Source organism: Sparus aurata, chromosome 3 (genome assembly GCF_900880675.1).
Source record: "Sparus aurata chromosome 3, fSpaAur1.1, whole genome shotgun sequence".
NCBI classification, from domain to species: Eukaryota; Metazoa; Chordata; class Actinopteri; order Spariformes; family Sparidae; genus Sparus; species Sparus aurata.
In genome coordinates this window covers 12,105,048-12,123,581 of record NC_044189.1, presented here as the reverse complement: position 1 = coordinate 12,123,581, position 18,534 = coordinate 12,105,048, and the positions used below count along the sequence as shown (strand labels likewise).

Below are 18,534 nucleotides of genomic sequence, written 5' to 3'. Positions count from 1 at the left end.
ATGCTATAAAATAATATTATATATCATATAATAGCAGTCTACATCGTGACAATAAGCGATGTATTGGTGAGCAGATGTTATCAGCCAATATTGCCCTATCACAGATATATCTGTATCAGTGTGCATGTTGTCCAATATGTGCCGATATCAAAACTTTTATTTTGCAGAACATAAACAATAAAGTGTTCCATAACTACATTTGCGGGATCAATCCTTAAAATTTGTGTTCATGTATACATTTGGTTTATATAGGAGTATCAGCCATCATACCCATCATCGGTATCAGCATTGGCCCCAGGAATGCAGTATGGGTCTGGCACTAATATAATGGGTATACTTTTGGATAGTTTTCTCAAGTATTTGATCTGAATATTTCTTTAATCCGTGGTGTGCGCGTGTGTGTTGATAACATCTGGGAAACAAACTACATAGGCAAAAATACATTTTTATATCATGTTTAAAGGGTAGAAATATTTGTATTTACATGACAACATCGTTATGAGGATCATTCATCAAAAAGTTCAAATAATGAAGATGAAACATTGGTTAATTCTGAACAAATCAATTGATAGTTAAAATTTTACTGTATGTTATTGTAAATTGTAAGATATTTCATAACTGAGGGCTTTTGTCGCTGCATCAATAAATTCACTTGAAAATACAAAAAAAGTACACATATTGATAATAAGCGTAATAACAGCACACATGCAGAAAAGATGTGACTTACAGATATTCAGACTTTTCCTAGTTTATCGGTATCAGTATTTCTCCGTACTCGTGCAGATTAGCCTGTTGGTGTTAAGCCATTTTCTACATTTGTAAAATCTTTTTTTGAAACAGAAAAAAGATTAAGCAGTGTCTCTCATAAGAGACGTTTTTCACAGCAGAAATTTTGACATATGAGCAGAAAGAGAAAGTAACTAACTTAAATTATAGCTGAAATACGTTTAGCTGCTTTGATTTGTTTACCTACAGGCGGTAGAATATTACATGATTCATTATTATTTGCTAATGAACCTACTGAAATTAATAAAAAAGCCAGCAAAATGTAAACAAAACAGATTAAGGTGCTATTTGAAAGGAAACTTAAAGGTAGACTCGTCTATCAGTGAGTTTTCTCCAAAGCTCCAAATGTGAGAACAATGGGATTTAATTTAAACATTGATGCATAACTGTGTATAATCTGTCTCTGTACAGTTGTTACGTCACAGCAGCTTATCCTTAGTGAACAACAGTATTAAACCCTGACTTGATGCAACCTACAGATCTGAGGGATAATTTAAATCAGCGCTATAAAGCTGTATGATGCACCGCCCAGCTGGTGTCCTGTGTGCTCCCAGTATCTCAGACGAAGGATGGGATGGACAATGAAACTGTTGTGTCAGCAAGCAAACAGGCGACTGAAAAGGATTCTTGAAGCAGTATTTACATCTGGGAGAGCTGGTGCAAAATGAAATGAGTTGAAGGAAAAATGTTGTCCATCACTGAGCACTAATAGCAATCAGTAAAATATATATATTAAAGGTTTCTTTGTTATGTAGTCAAGTTCAGTCAGAGTGCGATAAATATCCTCCACATTTCTGCCCAGAGTCTCTCTGTTGGTACTGAGGAAGTCATTCGGCCGGGGGGGGCACATAACTGGGTCTGCGAGCGACCCGGCCCAGTCGGTCCACAGCCACACTCTCAAACGCCCTCCTCATCAGAGGATGCTCCTCTAGGACCTCGTTAAAACTGTCCACGCTCAGGGAGTAAAGGCGACAGTAGGTGTCGGCCTTCACTGTGGCTGTGCGTCGTCCTTGAGTTAGCAGGCAGATCTCTGAACCGAGGAAAAGACAGTCAGTTTAACCTTTAAAGCAAATGTGTCATTTTGCTTTCCTTTCATGCAACATGACTTACACATGCGTACAAAGGATGAGTTGATTAAGAATTAATTGATCAATTAATCAAAAACATTTAATTCCTTAATTTATGTCATTTTTAATGCAAAAAAAGCTTGTTCCAGCTGTGAAGAGAATGAATATTATATGAGTGTGAATATTTGCATTTAATGAATTCTCAATTAATTGATGAAATTATCAAATAAAGTTTAAAGTCAGTATAATGATTTACCCCCGAAATACGCTCCATCGTTGAGCGTGATCTCCTTACTGCCGCGTGGGACAACAGTGACCGTGCCGTGCTGGATGAAGTACATTTTCCGACCCAGCGTTCCTTCTCGTATGATCAGGTCACTGGGCTGGAAGACTTCGAAACGCAGCTTGGTCAGGATGACCGTCACAAAATGAGGGTCGGTGTTGGCAAACAGGGGCATGTTGGCCACCAGGCCACGGCAGTTGTAGCTGACGATCTCCTGCATGGGAGAGATAGTGGAGAGACATTCAGACGTTGTCAAAGTGATACCAAGAAATCTTTATCTTTACCAGCTTCATGTGTGAGAATCTCATATTTTATATCACTCTCAACTGAATATCTTTGGATTCTGCACAGCAAAAAGAAATTCGAAGGTGTCACCTTGATGGTTATTTTTCCAATATTTTCTTCAATTTTTATTCATTAAACAATGAATTTAAAACAATGAATGAAAAATAACCTGTGGATTAATTCATATATTGATGTTATTGGCCTTATTTGACATCTGTGTGGACACGAAACAGAAAGAGAGTAACAAAACAGGAAGTCAGATCTCAGGTTTAATGAATACCGAACCTCCTTCAGCGGATCACTGAGCTCCCCGAAGATGCTGTCCTCATCGAACATCTTGCCTTGGAATCGCTGCTCGTAGTAATCGTGGATCCTCTGCCTCACGTCCGCAGGCAGTTTATGGAACGACATGTACTGCTCCACCTGCTTGTACTGAAAATATTTGTAGAAAGCACATGGTGATTTGACCTTCATGAGGATACAATAGGAACTCCACAGGGCCGATGTCAGATGTCACAGTTAGTCACATTTTCTACCATGTGTTTGCTGAAGCGCAACAATTACGCATTCATTTGTTTAGCTGAGTTTTTTTTTTTTTTTTTGTCCAGTTTTAAGTGGATTACAAATTCATTTGTAATGGGCATTAGCAAACAGTGATCCAGAACAAAGGTGCTGCCATTTGTCTATCATCCGTTCTGCTTTATCTTGTGAAAATCCCCCGGAGAGGGTCACGTTAAGGTCAGTGAATCCATTAGATAATACACATATTTTCTAGGCTTTTGGCACAGTGTCCACAAATTAAGTACGACCAAGTAAGCAAGCTTATGATATAAAACATGGCTGTGATATTAAACCACACTGCCAGAATCACATTAGCATCCACGTGAAGCTCCGGGGACACGAAACAAACTGAGGCTGTGAATAAAAAAATGTTTTAGTTTGGTCAAACAGAGATGATTACCTTCTCTTGGTACTGGCGGTGTGATGCATCCAAGGATTGGACCAGGGTAGTCGCATGACCAAGGAACATGGCGTAGCACGTGGCCCCGACCACCATACTGATCATGGTGAGCCAGACGTCAGTCATGCCCTCTGGAGGGTGGGCACCATATCCTATACACAACATGTGGCTCATGGCCATGAACAGGGCGTAGGAGTACTGTATGTGCCAAGTAGAGTTCTGAGAGGGACAAGAGAGAGGACAGAGCAACACTGTCATGATAAAATATACCGGCTATGATCGTTTTGTTTGGTGAAAAAGTGAAAAGCCTGTTTTTACAGATAAAGGCTCCCATTCATTTCCTAGATGTTTCCTGGAATTCATCAATCGTAAAACGTAATAAAGTAAAACGTTTTGGGAAATACACTTTTTCACTTTTTTGCATGTTTAGTGTTTTGGCGGAGAAGTTTGACATCACTCTCATGTATGTGCAGTAAATATACTGTAAGAAACATCCCAGTCGGCTAGCTTAACACAAAGACAGGAAACAGTTTCTGCATCTTATCGTACTTGTACTCAGATAAAAACGACCTTCCGCACAAACCAGTGCAATAGAACGGTCACCAAAGTTGGAATTTCAAGTCGGAAAACTCCCCAAGCTCCACTGGCATAAACAGACATGAATTCACAGCATGACGGTGCACAATGTCCTTTTCATCACTTCTTACTTTAAGTAGTGTTTGTGTAGCGAAACGTGCTATAACAACACTGCAGTTGCTATTACCATTCAAGTGATTTAAGCTTGAAAGGAGTGTCTGCACACAGAGCAATCGCACTCTTGTCTCTTTTTTAAGTGAGCTAATCTGTTGAATCAGCTGCTGTAGGTGCTTGTGAAGTGTGGAGACTTGCCATACAGCATGAGTTTGTTGCAGTCGCTCATGCTCTCCTGAGCAGATGGGGAGCGTTGGGATGCACTTAGTTTAGAAGTCATGGATACTGATTTGGAAATAAATATAATCTGACTGGCAGTGGATTGCAGCATTAGCTCGGGAATACCCAAAGGAGAATTCAGGAAGTTTGTGCATCCAGGATTTCCCTAGAATGGCACCAGAAGGTCCAGTCTGTTCATCCAATCATAAGTAATAAACAATCTTGACGTGACCCAAGAAGGGTTAGGGTTGGGGTAAGGGGTTGCGTTCCCTCGGATTGGATGATCCCATGATAAAAAATCTAAATAATGTCATGCCAATAATGTCGGCCTTGGTGGATGTTGGATCAAAGTATCTATCATCCTCATAGTTAGATCATTGATTTGTTAAGGAAACTTTATGGGATTTTGTTTCAGGAAATTGACAATCTCGCTTATATATAAAGATCTACCAGGTTGTCTAGGTTTGCATATCACACAATGCATGTACAGTATATGAGTATGCATGAATGAGCATGTACCCACCACCATATTGTTTTTGGATACCCAGCAGTCCGAGGGGAAGTCTTGCAGCATCGGCACCATGAAGGTCAGGCAGCCGTCCCAGTGGCACAGCAGCAGCATCATGCCAATCAAGTTGACTATACGCACCACAGCGCTGGCCAGGTCGTAAGTCATGTGGAAAATCTGACAGAGAGAGGGAGAGAGAGAAAACAACATTAACCTTTATGATGTGCGCTGCTCTGTTTGTCACCATGAGCTCCCCTCCCCTTCCTTTACCTCCTCCCACTGGTGAATGTAGCGGATGAGTCGAGACAGTCGCAGGAGACGCAGCAGGCTGAGGATCTTGGTGAAGCGCACGATGCGTAGGGCGCGGGCGGTGCGGTACACGTCGGACGACTCGTGCCGGGCCTCCAGGTCGACGATGAGGAAGAAGTAGTCGACTGGGATGGAGGAGATGAAGTCCACCAGGAACCAGGTGCGGAGGTAATGCATGCGGATCTCTCTGGGGTCCAGGATGATGTGGCTGTCCTCTCCTGCGATGCCTGTGCGGAAATTGAAAACCAGGTCCATGAGGAAGAGAGTGTCAGACAGGACGTTAAAGGTGATCCAGGGTATGGTGTTCTGGTCTTCAAAGAAGGTGATCCCCCACGGCAAAATGACCAGATTGCTCATCATCAACAGGAGCATCACGATGTCCCAGTAAAACCTGCACAGTAGAGGAGTGTGAAGATGTTACTCATTTATTCCATAGCTGTACAGAGCATCCAGTGTCTGTAATCTTCACTCAAACATCACTGAAGGAACGAACCCTGAAGTTTCAGCTCCTTGTTTCAGTGCTGAAGGTGCGACAGCCAGAATTGAGCCCAGTTTGTACTGCATGTAATTGAGGTTGAGAGTGTGTGTGTGGACAGAAAAAGTACTTTTTTCCGTGATATCCTGTGATTAATGTGCAGTGGGGGCAGATTCAGAGAATTATTCATAGGTTGTCAAGAGGCTGACACAGAGATGATAAGGGGTGGCATAATTATGCTAATTTTACTGCAAACAGTCACATTCACTGGATCAATATTTGCTTGGAAAAGCCCCCAAATGAAGATATTTGAACTCAAAAACATTAAATTAATTTGGCACACGTGCAAAATATCTAATACACAGGACATTTGTAATTAATAAACTGTTTTATTTTCCAAATCTCCAGACTTTTTTTTCCAAATACATGTCTTTTTTCATTGACTATAAGATGATCACTGATGCTGAAATGTGGCTATAGCAGATCAACTCACCACATATAGATTATATGTAGCCTGTGTTGTTGTGAAGCCACAAATTTAGTGTTGCCAACGATCCAATGTGTCTAATAATGCTGATTAAATGGCAAAATTTTGGCGGCGAAATCAGATTTAATCCATCCCTTACAAAGTCAAACACAAATTATTATCGAACAACAAAACAAATCTGCTATCGTCCATCTAAGCGCAGTCGGCAGGATAAAATCCTACAAAATGTGCCATATTACGCTGACCTGAATTCCATACTGGGAGGTGGAGGAGTTACAGGTGTGAAAGCGTGTTTCAACATTTGTAAGTGTGACACCGATATTTTTAAGGCTGACCTCAGGACAATTTCCAGCCGTGTTTGCAGCAGCCAAAACAGCTATTTTACTGCAAAATATAATCTTTTCTTAACCCTTAACGTTGGTTTAATGAGGAGAGAGGTTGAAATTCTAGTCATGAAGTCATCCTCGTTTTAATAGGAAGTGAATTATGTTTCCTGCTGTTTCACACACAAAAACCAGAAGTTAGGGATTTAAAACGAGCTATAAGGGTCAGATGAAGTCATCCAGTCAGGGTGACAGAGTGTCATCCAGGGAACAACCCATTTCAGAGTGACCCTTACTCCCATAACATCTTCTTCTGTCACAGGAGGAATCCCTCTCATCAAATATGTATGGTGTTTAGCCCACCGGGCTCTATCACAAAAAGACAATGAAGAAGACGAAGAAGAAAAGAAAAACTGCCACGACCACGAGTATTGTCTGATACACAGTCTGCTGCCTCCAGGATGCCGAAGTCCAGACGTCTGCACTGCACATAGCTGCGCTCGTCACTGTCTGCTTCATTTCATACAAGGCCCATTTTCGTTTTGCTCTCCGGTGTCTCGTCGTACACCACGGGCTACACGGTTTGGGTTTCCTCGCAGATTGTTTCCAGCGAGTGTCAATCACTCGCTCTCTGACTCTCAGCCTCTCTTGCATTACAGAGGTGCAGTAACAGAATATGAACCAGACTTTTTGATTACCGCCGCCCCTCGAAATCTGAACCCTGTGAGAAAACGACCTCTTTCTGTTGGCCAGTGGCAGATACAGGAACTGATTAGATTAGTTCCTCGTTCTCATTCACGTTGATCCCCCCCCGTCACTCTAGCACGTCCATGTCCTCTGTGTCAACACGCTGGTTTACAAGACTACTTATCGTCTCCTCTAATGTTGCGGCAGATTAGTGGTTGCTTGCTGCTTATAACTCCACCGAAGACTCCAGCCTGCATTACAGCTGTTTATCACACGAAAGCGTGCGTGCTTAAGTATGAGTGTGACGGGGAATAGAGAAATAATTCTTGCCGCATCAAAACATTTTAGACAAACTATTAATAACAATGTGGCTGGAAAAGGAATAGGAATGTGGTTTGATAGCAGTTAATGTTGAATCTAATCCAGACTTGAATCTGCTTGTCCACGAAGGTTCGTTTGTGGTTTTTCTTGGCAACAAAACTTAAAAATAAACAAATCAAATTCAAGTTGGGTGACATATTTGAAGTTAAAATAATCTAACTGCCTTGTATCTGTTGTTTACCTTTCTAGTTATGCTACTGGTAAGGCTGTGGGGTCCACTAACGTGGCCCAGACTGAACAACTCAACTCAACTCAACAACTGTTGGATAGATTGCCATGAGGGTTTCCACAGTCGTCCACGGTCCTCAGAGAATGAACCCTAATGACTTAAGTGATCGCCTGACTTTTCCTCTAGGGCCACTGTCACATTTATGGTGTGAAATATCTCAGCAACTATCGGATGGATTGTGTTTTCTGCAGGAAGGTACCCAAGCCAGTGACCGCAGTTCGAGACTACATTTCAGCACGTGTAAGCGTGACCCAACTGGATATCTTAAGGAAACCGTGAACATCTCCAGCCATGGTAACCAAAACAGATATTTACTTTTCCAAATCTTGTCCATGATTTTTGTGTCTAATTCTAACCATAGCATAATCAAAATGCTGTCACAACATAAAGGAAAATTGGACCTAAAGAAACGTAGAGTAGCAACATTGCACATAGCAAATATATGTGGTTTGCCGGAACTTTAATGAAAACATTTATTCTGCCGATTGGGTGGTTTATAGTCAAACACCAGCAAAGACATTCATAATTTGTTTTTTTTAGCACTAACTGGCAAACATTAGCATGCTAAGCATGCTAAACTTAGACGGTTATATGTTGTGGTTTTAGTTGTGGTATTGTTATTTCCTGTTTTATTTTGAAGTTCTTTCCTCACGTTTCCTGTTTGACTTTCCATTTCCACTCTTTGTGTGGTTTCCCGCCATTTTCCTGTGTTCACCTGTGTACCGTCAGTTAATCGGCCCTTGTGTATATGCTCTGTATGCTCTCTACTGTCTTCAGTTTCCCGTCCTGTTCTGCTCTGTTCCTCTGACTCCCGGTTTCATCTTCCTGTCATGTCTTTCTTCCTTCTTTCCCTGGTTCATCTTTAAATTTCTTATTTTTTTGGATCTAGATTTCAGCTACAGTTAAATCTCGCTTTTGTTCCTTACCTGCCGGCAAATGTATCTTGCTAAACATATTGCATAATTTTCTTTTCGGAGGAGTACAGAGGAGTGATAGAGAGCTTTATCACATGGCTCAATGACAATCACTTGAAGCTCAATACCATAAAAACATTAATACGTCACACACAGGTTCAACCCGGCAGCATAGACGATCTAATCAATCACCATATTCTCAAGGTGGGCACCCAAGAATAAACAAGTTTAACAACAAAATAAGTGTGTACATGCAGGTTTTTAATTGCTCTAAACCTGTTCAAAACAGGCATTTGTCATATTCCACATTGCAAGGAGACAAGTTTGCCTTTTTTGAACGTTTGTCATCAGGAAAGCACCTAGACGATCTTAAAACTTGTTTTGAAGAGAGTCTTGAAGTCCTTAACTTCATAAATGTTTGTTTTTTTTTTTTAAGATTTTTTTGTGGCATAGACACCTTTATTAGCAGTAGACAGAGAGGAAACATGGGAGAGAGAGAGGTGACATGCAGCAAAGGACCTCCGGCCAGAATCGAACCGGGGTCGGCTGCGTTTTATGGCATGCGCTCTAACCACTCGACCACCTGCGCGCCTAAGTCCTTCACTTCAACACACGTCATTGCACCGCGCTTAAGAATGGGAAGGAATGTACATGTTCAACCAGTTTTGTTTCATTACAGCCGATTGGAACTGGAGCCAATTAATACCAGTGACTATGGCAGAGTCTATTGATGTGGGAAGAAAATGCCGCTTATACACATTCACATTGAAGAATCTCCCCTTCTTTTTCTGATTTATGCTGTTGGATAATGGCCAGAAAAGGGGTTTTGCGGAACATTATGATGTCAGAGTGACGCTGACCTGTGATCTGTTGGATATAAAATGTCATCAGTCCATCTCCATCGTTTTCTCCTATAACAATAATCCTATGAATTCTTGTGTTACGGCAAAAATATGTCAGATGAGGTCACAGTGACATTGAGCGCCAAAATCTAATCAGATCATCCTTAAGACCAAGGGGATGTTTGTGCCAGATTTAAAGAAATTCCCTCAAGTTGTTCAAGAGAATGGGACAGATGGGCGGATAGATAACCTGAAAAACACGACGCCTCTGGCCACAACAGTCACACGATGAGGCATAGAAATGAGGAGATAAAGAATTGACACCAGGGCCGTTGTGGTGACATGCTGATTAAAACACATTATATAAGGTGAGTATAAGTCACCATTTCTGATTCCAGCGAGGGCCCTTTGTTTTTTTATTGTCCATGTACCTCTAAATAAACAGCCCAGTTTTTGTAAATCACAATGTACCATATTGACATTTCTACAAAATGTGTAATTTCACATTACATGTTAATGACTTGACCTGATCTCAGCAGTTAACATTTTCTGCAAACCTATACATCCAAGGTTGACGGTTTGCACCAGACTGTAGCAGACTTTCACAACAGGAAGTGAAGGGGTAGGAGATAGCGTTATTAAAGCAAGGCCGCCAAGTGGGCGGACTATCTCCAGGGGTTTTCTGTGGTGACCAGAACAGGTACATGATCTTTTCCTAACTTTAAACAGGTGCTTGTGTGCTTGAACCTTACCACAGAAACAGAAAAAGTGTGGTTTTGCAGGAACGTACTTAGCAAACATTTATTCTGCTGAGTGGGTTGACTACTGAAGAGGGACCAAAGCGTTTCAACAAACTTGCAAGCGGGACACCACTGCCTTTTTTTTAAGGAGAGCTCTGGAGAAATTCCAGCCGTGTTTGTGGCGACAAAAGCAAATATTTTTGACAGGAAGTTGGTTTATCTCCAGCTGTGTTTTGGGCAACAAAACAGATATTTTAAGAACATAAATGTTCCTAACCCCAACCAAGTGGTTTTTGCACGTAAACTTAACTAGATCAAAAGCACAGCGTAGTATTTAAAATTCAACCTTAAGAAACATAGAGTAGTTATAAATAAATATTAAGTTTCAGGGTATTCGTGGATTACAGACATTTTACACCGCCACCATTTATCCTGCCGATTGTGTTGGACAGAATATAAGCCATGAATCCCTCCTGCTTTATCTCTTCATGTAGATAAATAAAAAATACATTGGTTCATAAAAGAGTCATTAATCCCTGAGATTAAGATTGAGTTATTTTCCAATTTAAAATAAGACTCAAAATGACACATAGATCCAGCTATTAACCACCGAACAGCATAGCTGATTGCCGAAAACATGCTGCTCTAACTCATCCATTTTAAAGAGGAAGTTGGAGCATACGGTTTAAGGAGAGCAGGCCTTCAGTAATCCCCCACCCCCCCTCAGCTGTCTGTGTATTATTGCATAATAGAGCAAGATTGGAATTATAGAGATTCTTATGGGCAATAATCCCCCCGCACGGGTTTATCCTCTGTCTGGCATAGGGCTGGATGTTTAAAAATTGTTTAAATTTGATGGCAGCTATTATTAGCGACCGCACAGATGGACTGCTAAGATGTCGTCCAAACAGGCCTCGGACAGATGAACAATCTGACCAACCCTGCAAAAAGTCGGGGGCCAAAGTAGAGTAAGACGTGATTAGATTTTTTGGTTCAAATTGAGGGTATTGGATCACTTAAATTATCAGGATGAATGAATGCAGTTCTCCCTCCTCGTGGACAAGGAGAAAGGGAATCGCCAGTGGTGTCCATAATCCTGATGATCTTGTCCTATATACTGTATCACTAATCAAATCCCTTCATCGCCTTATCATGTGCGAGGAACCATGACATCAGCTGCTGTACTGCAGTGTGTCCTTGGAAAGAGATGGATCTGAGCCCCACCTTGGGCTGTCCGGTTGGATGAAAACTGGATGTGTTCAGTGGAAGGTTATGACAGATCAGTGACAAACTGGGGACAAATCTTGTGTGACAGAGGGTTACTGCAGTTCTGTCCATTTGGAGGGAAACTGTGGTTATGAAATTCCTAATTTCCCATTACCTGAAGTCACTGTAGGGGTGTATGATCCACACTCCAAAGCTCTTGACCCTGGCCTGCTCGGCGGCAACACCCGTGTGACTGCCAAACATGCGCAGGGAGAACTTGTTGACCCCGGGCTGCAGCATGGACCCGAACTGCCTCTGGAAGTAGGTGGACTGGTCCTGCTCGACTTCCTCGACGCCCACCTCGCCCTCCACGTTGGTGTCCAGCAGGCCGTCGGGATCCGCCGTGTAGTCGTCATTGTGCGTCTGGACCAAGGAGAAGAGCGTCCTGGTCACCTCGCTCCTCTTCTCTGACCTCGGGGACGGGGTCGCGGGCGGGGTCGTCCTCTGGGAGCCGCTCCTCCACCTCGAAAAGCGGAGGCTGCTCCAGCTGCGGTACCTGGAGGACTCCTGTTTGTGCGCCGGGCTCTCGCCGGTGCGTCTTTGGTCATCTGCACTCCTGGAGAGGCTCATTTTTACGCTTTAAACTGGCCAAAGCACAGAGGGCTCTGCTGTCCCTGTGATTTCGACTTAAAGGGGCCTAGTTTGTAAAGTTCACTTACTAATAAAGATCACTGCAACTGCCATTTCCATGTGGTGCATTCTTTTAGAGATAACTTCCTTTACATAAAAACACATTTAAACAGGATAAAATGATAAATGCTGCAGCAGCTACAACATATTCAACACCAGGATGTCACTTTTTGCTCTCTACAGAGTACCGCAAACACATTCAAAGTGTCCTAATAGATAGATAGATAGAATTACTTTAATGATCCCAGACTGGGAAATTATTTATATAATCCTCTATAATGGAAACAAAGGCGAGTTCTCACAATGTTAATCCATAAAAAGTTGCAGCGTCCATTAAAAAAAAAAGTACTTTCCTGTGATGAGAGAAGCCTCCTGCCCGTGGAAATAAACTTCAGATGTTTCCTGTCCGCCTCTGCTGGACCATGAGAGATGAGAGGACGGACGCAAATTGACAGAGAGGGTTCAGTAGCCTTCAATAATCGGCTTGCTGGCATAACTGCGTCCGCTCACCTCTCTCCTCCTCCTCCTCCTCCTCCCTCGGTGGACGTGCCCTCCCCCCTGTGGTGACACGGCTGCAGGTCGTGGTGCGCAGCCGGGACGAGGATCATCCAGGTCCGCAGGCAGCAACCAAGACGTATCTATTAGACGTTTATCGACAGGCTCATTATTCTTTTGATAAGAAAAATAGGACCCTACAAAGTACACAGGGGCACATTCTTGTGATTTTCCTCTTCAATTATCACATCAAACCGCTTGAACATTAAAGGACAGTGTTGTAAAAACCACTCAAAGTCATACTCGAGTTATAATATTACTTTGGTCAAAGTGAAACTCACCCATATGAACATGCTGCTACTTGATTAAAAGTCTTTAAGGTGCATCAAAGGCCTTTATCTAAATGTTATCATATATTCTTTTATAAAAGTTTTAATTGGACTATTACTTCCTGCAAGTTTCTATCTTTATAGCAACGTGTTTTTAAAAAAAATAATATTATTAAAGGAGCACTATGTAGTTTTAGGGAAGACGTTTTAATCGGAAGAAAATTATCTTTTTAATGCCCTTAACAAACTAAATAAACAAACTCTTTGTTTTCATGACCCACTGACCTTAAAGGACAACACTGTTTCATTCATTTAACTTTGTTTATATGTGGCAGACTCTGCCACCTTTGTAGCTTCAAACAGTGTTCTGGGTACCTTTTTTTTTAACAGCTTGTTTATTCAGTTATGGAAAAAATAAATAATTCTGAGTTTGTATTATTACCTCATTAATAATATAAATATGAATGAGTTTGGATTTCTTCTCTAAAACTACATACTGCCTCTAAGTATCAAAAGTGCTCGGCAAAATTAAAAGCAGATTTTACAAACAAAAGCACACAAAGTTAAGCAGTATGAAATGGTGTTGTCTATTAAGGTCAGTTTGTTACTTAGTTTGCTGAGGCATTAGAAAAAAAATCAGCCAACGAACATCTTTCTCTCCTGATTTAAATTTCCTGCCAAAAACTATGTAGTGCACCTTTATGTTACAGGGAAAAACTTTGTTTTAAACATACAAATGTGCAGAAATGTACAAAAATAGTAAAAAACATTTTAATAAACAATTAATAATTAAAACTTTTAGAGAAGAAGTTATAAGAAATATAAGATAACATTGAGGTAAAGGCCATTCAGGGTTACATGTTCCTTGGTGTAATGGCACTTCAGAGATTCAATCCCACATACAAGCTTATAAACTTGCCCACATGTGCTCTCTCCATGGTCTGTCCTGCCTGTGTCCAGGTCAGTCTCCATCATACAGACCCTTGTAGCAGGTCACATTTCACCTTACCTCTCTGAGGTGGCAGGTGTCATGTTAACATGTACACCTCAGACACTCACACTTGAGAAGCAGCAGTCACACATACTGGGTCACTCCTAAAGCGGTAAAGTTTAGAGTTTCAGATATCGTTGTTGAAGTTTGTCAGTTGGCAGTTATTCTTTAAACTAAACTACGCATTAGCTCAACATAAAAAACAACTCACCTGGCTGTCACAAAACAAAAACGACTGTTGTGCCCTCTTCCCTTCAGGAAAATTGTTTGCTTTTACACTTGAAATGTTTCAGACATATAAAGTTTTAATTAATAAGCTTTAGAGGTTTCAGACAGAGCCAGTACTACAGTTTCCCACTGTTTGGAGCTATTGTGCAAAGCTAACCTAAGCTAAGCTAAGCGACTGCTTTAAGTAACTCTAAGAAGGAGAGAAAAATAAACTTATTTGATAAAATACATTTTCATTTTGAGTTCTCAGTTAATCTGCTATCCTTTCCACATAGCAAAACAGCACCAGGTGGACTAATCTCAGTTTTTACCCGAGGACATACAAGACTTTCCTGACATAGGTTCCTTATTATTATTGGTGTTTTTGGAATTTGAAAGAGTTGCTGCACCTAAGTAAATCATAAAAAACAAGCAAACAAAAAAACAAATAACACAAGCATTGACAGTGCTGATATGTTTTCATTTAAAACTTGTATTTACACAAGCAACTTACAGTAATTCATATATTCCTATACAGATGGCGGTGGCTGCCATGCAAGTTGCCGACCAGCACATCAGGAATGAACTGGCGACCTTCCCATAACAAGACGCCAATTCTACCCCTGAGTCACAGCTGCATATTGCGTAAAATCATTCTTCAGTTCTTCACATCATTTCCTTTCCATTAATTCTTTTTCTCGTTTTCATTATTCTACAATTTTGCAACCATTTACACTTGGTTTGACTGTCACAGAGCTGAGAAGCTGTTTCTCTTAGCTCATGAAAAGTTATGATCTACATAGTTTTCTCAGGACAGTGACAATATGTACATTTATTCATAGATATACACTTATAACACTGTATGATTTAATGAAATACTACAGTTGAACCAGTAAACACAATGGCAGTGTTTGAAATACATCTGCCATGTTCAACAGCAAGAAACCAGATTAATACAGGGTCAACTGTTAGTCCATGGTCAACGGTTCTCTCAGTCTCCATTTTGTGTCTGTATGCTGCCTAATGAATTCAAAATTATGTCCTCCAAAAATGTATTAAAAAGCCAAACATTTCAGAAATGATAAATAATCTGATGGTACAACAACCCCTCAGATCACCACCAACCCATGTTTCAGTACAAATCCTCTGGTCAGTGCTTTGTATATGATTAAGCTCAACAATATATCGGTAACATTTTATACATCAGTTAACAGAACAGTTATTTCACACAGAATATGACATATCAACCCCACTGTGGCACCGAGGAGCCGTTTGGTCCCTGAGATTTTATTCCTGTATCGTCGTCGCGAGAGATTCAGCTGGTTTTGGGGCCACATAATTTCCTAAAAGACACAATCACATGATTATTATAACTATATCTGCGAATGTTCACTGTCATGTGGGGGACACTTTTTTTTTTTTTTTAAACTTACAGAGCAAGTGAGCGATCCTTCACATAATCACATACTGGTCTGTACCCCGTTAGTTGTGCTATCAGGGTTTTAATCTCTTTTTCCCAGGCGTCAGACTCTGCTTTTAAGGTAGCTATAGTGACAAAGAAAGATAAGGAACAATTCAGACCTCAACGGTAATTGTTGCATTTCGACACACGGTGTCACCAGCAGTCGAGCTTCATTAACTCTGAAGCAGTAAAGAGTTATACCTCTAGTCTCTGTGCTTTCCTTCAGCACGGCGGCCAGCTCTTCAGCTTTCACTTTCTTCAGAAGAGGGGGAGAAACGTTAGTCATGACCTTGAATTTGTGCTACACAAACACTGAACACTTACTTTAATACCTTGCAGTTACCACAAACGTAATACCAGACAGGTTAATCATCTTCACCTTCCTTTTTTTAAAAACACAAAACATGGCCAGGACTCAATCAGATGTCATGGTGTATAAATATGGATAAAAGACAAATCTCTAAAATGTATACATATATTTATTTTCTATATATTTATTCATACAGCCTGATGGCTTCTTGACCATGCAATCTCCCATAACAAATCTTTGCAAGTGGTTTTATTCTTGCCACTGTTGTTCATGGATGCGGGAGCTGATGTGCTGAGGGGGCTGCAGCAACCCTTAAACAAGTCTTTAATACATGCTCCTCCGAACTTGACGACTCACAAAATTGAATGGTTTTATAAAAAGGAGAGTCTGCTGGATTTCTCTCCCTCTTCATCTCGTTGCCGTTGTTGACTGTGGTTCACGTGGCTGCTTTGACCCATGATATGTTGTGTCGTAGTGCAAAACAACCTCAAATTGTTTGCAAAGTATTTGTTAATAACGATCACACACATGTTGTCCTGGACATTCAAATTCATACTTAAAACATGAAAGTCATGCACCAGTTGTTATGACATCATAACGTAGCAGACTGACCGCTCAGCAACCCCAAACTGTGACTTGTATGGTGATAGTAAGGTTTACAGGGAGCCAATGTAAACACTGATGTTTTCGTTGTTACATGTGGATCTTTAAGTAAATGTACTAAGGGATGTTCCACTATCGCCATCATGAGCTCAAAGTGTTCACAAAGCACTGGTTATATTCCTGGCTATTCTTTCCAATTGGTGTATAGTTCAGTGGTCACATTGCTTTGCATCCTGTGCAAATCAATCAGCTGGATGAGAGTGTCACTTCCTCTATAGGCAGCTTTAGCATTTGCATACTGAATATGTAAAAAATAAAAACACACACACACACACACACACACACACACACACACACACACACACACACACACACACACACACACACAAGGTGGAAAGCCTCACCCTCTCTGGTCATGTCACATTGCAAAAGAAAGAATATGAATGATTAGCTTTTCACCTTTTCTGCTTTACAGGCATCACTTTTTACTTTCATCTTCTCTGTCGCTGGACCGAGTTTGGCCAGTGTAGCCTCCAGATTCTCCGCGACTTGTCTCCACTCAACCACCATCTTCTCCAAAGATGCTTTGAAGATCTCGTCATTTCTAAGTTGGTTATTGAGTTCCCCTGAGTGTATTAGAGACTTTTCGTGACTCTGATTTAACACCATCAACATCTGATATTGGCCAAAAATAAAAATCAGCAGTATCATGGACATCAAGGAGGATACAGTGGACACAATCCAAATAAGCCTCATCATTGCCATTTGGGTTACTGTAATACAGAAAGAGTGAAGACGAAGAGATGTGAATGGATGCGTAGAGGCACAGATGACAGAGATTAACAGTGTGATAACAAACGTCTCACTCTCATGTGTCCTCTTACCTTTTTTGTGTATAGCCCACTTTAGTTTCTGCTCTCTCGCCGCAAAGATTCTCCCCACACAACAAACAACCACAATGACACCGACGGGGTGCCATTAGATTTGTTTCTGTTGTCAGTTCCTGCTCCTCTCACTTTTGCCTCCTCCCTCTTTCACAGCCGGCTGGTTGTCTGCTGTTGATTTAGCCTCATGTCGCAAAACAGGTCGAGCAGCTCATTTAACATTCAGTGTAGTTGCTTTGGCCTAAATATTAAAGTGATAATTTAAAAATGTGCACTTTGCCTTTCGGTACATGCTAATAAAAGGACGTTACTGTGATGAGGTGAGGGCCTGGGAAAGAGGCTGGTGGCTCATTAGAGCAACTGATCACACCTGTAGCTTATCAGTGAGTATGTTACAGAGTGCCTCAGTGCGTCGGATAGTCTTTTTTGCTTTGGGAGGTCCCTAACTGAGTAACCTGACCTGGAATTAGTTAAAGGAGACATATCATGCACATTTTCAGGTTCATATTTCTATTTTGGGTTACCACTAGAATAGGTTAACAAGCTTTAATGCTCAAAAAACACATGCAAATTTTCTCATGCTTTCCAGTGGAGCCCCCTCTGTCTGAAAGGCTCTGTTTGAGCACCTGTCTCTTTAAGGTCCCTTCGCGATCAACCCAGTCTGCTCTGATTGGTCACATCTGACCCAGCACCACTAATAACAACAGAGTTAGGGAAAAGTGGTTTGGAAAAGGACTCAGGGGCTGACTATCCGATGTCACCTTTAGATTCCTTCCATGAACCAGGTGTTGTGATACATCAACATATTACTGAGTGAAAAAAAAAAAAAGAATTGGTGGAACCCCCGACATTTAACCAGAGGACAGGTTCGACGTGCCCACCAGGAAATTCCTGACTAGTTACCTCTGCAACAGTTCTTACAACCCTGCCCACATTCCATTTTGACAACTATGGTGTGACTGGCCTTACTGGTTTTGAAGGAGAGGAAAAATGTGGCTGTTTGCCAAGCAGCAGTAAGTCAGCCATTTTTGGAGTATACCAACCATCACTTGCGTACGTTGGTTAAACTTCAAATAAAATCCCCCAGAATACTGCATTATTTACATTCCCAATTAGATTGATTAATCATGCATAGTCAATTATTGGTTAGCTGTTAGTTTGCATTTAGTTG

The 18,534-nt window shown here is 41.2% G+C and overlaps 1 protein-coding gene across 1 annotated transcript; it reads right to left on the bottom strand.

Annotated features, from left to right (window-relative positions):
* Window positions 1-439: 439 nt before the first annotated feature.
* On the bottom strand, window positions 440-12,551 carry hcn3 (hyperpolarization activated cyclic nucleotide-gated potassium channel 3). The gene is made up of 7 exons (XM_030413005.1): window positions 11,568-12,551; window positions 5,070-5,499; window positions 4,815-4,976; window positions 3,383-3,601; window positions 2,707-2,853; window positions 2,110-2,350; window positions 440-1,816 (listed from the first exon to the last, which is right to left on the bottom strand). Exons 1-7 carry the CDS (start codon window positions 12,020-12,022, stop codon window positions 1,614-1,616), a joined length of 1,857 nt encoding a protein of 618 aa, XP_030268865.1. The 5' UTR covers window positions 12,023-12,551; the 3' UTR covers window positions 440-1,613.
* Window positions 12,552-18,534: the final 5,983 nt, after the last annotated feature.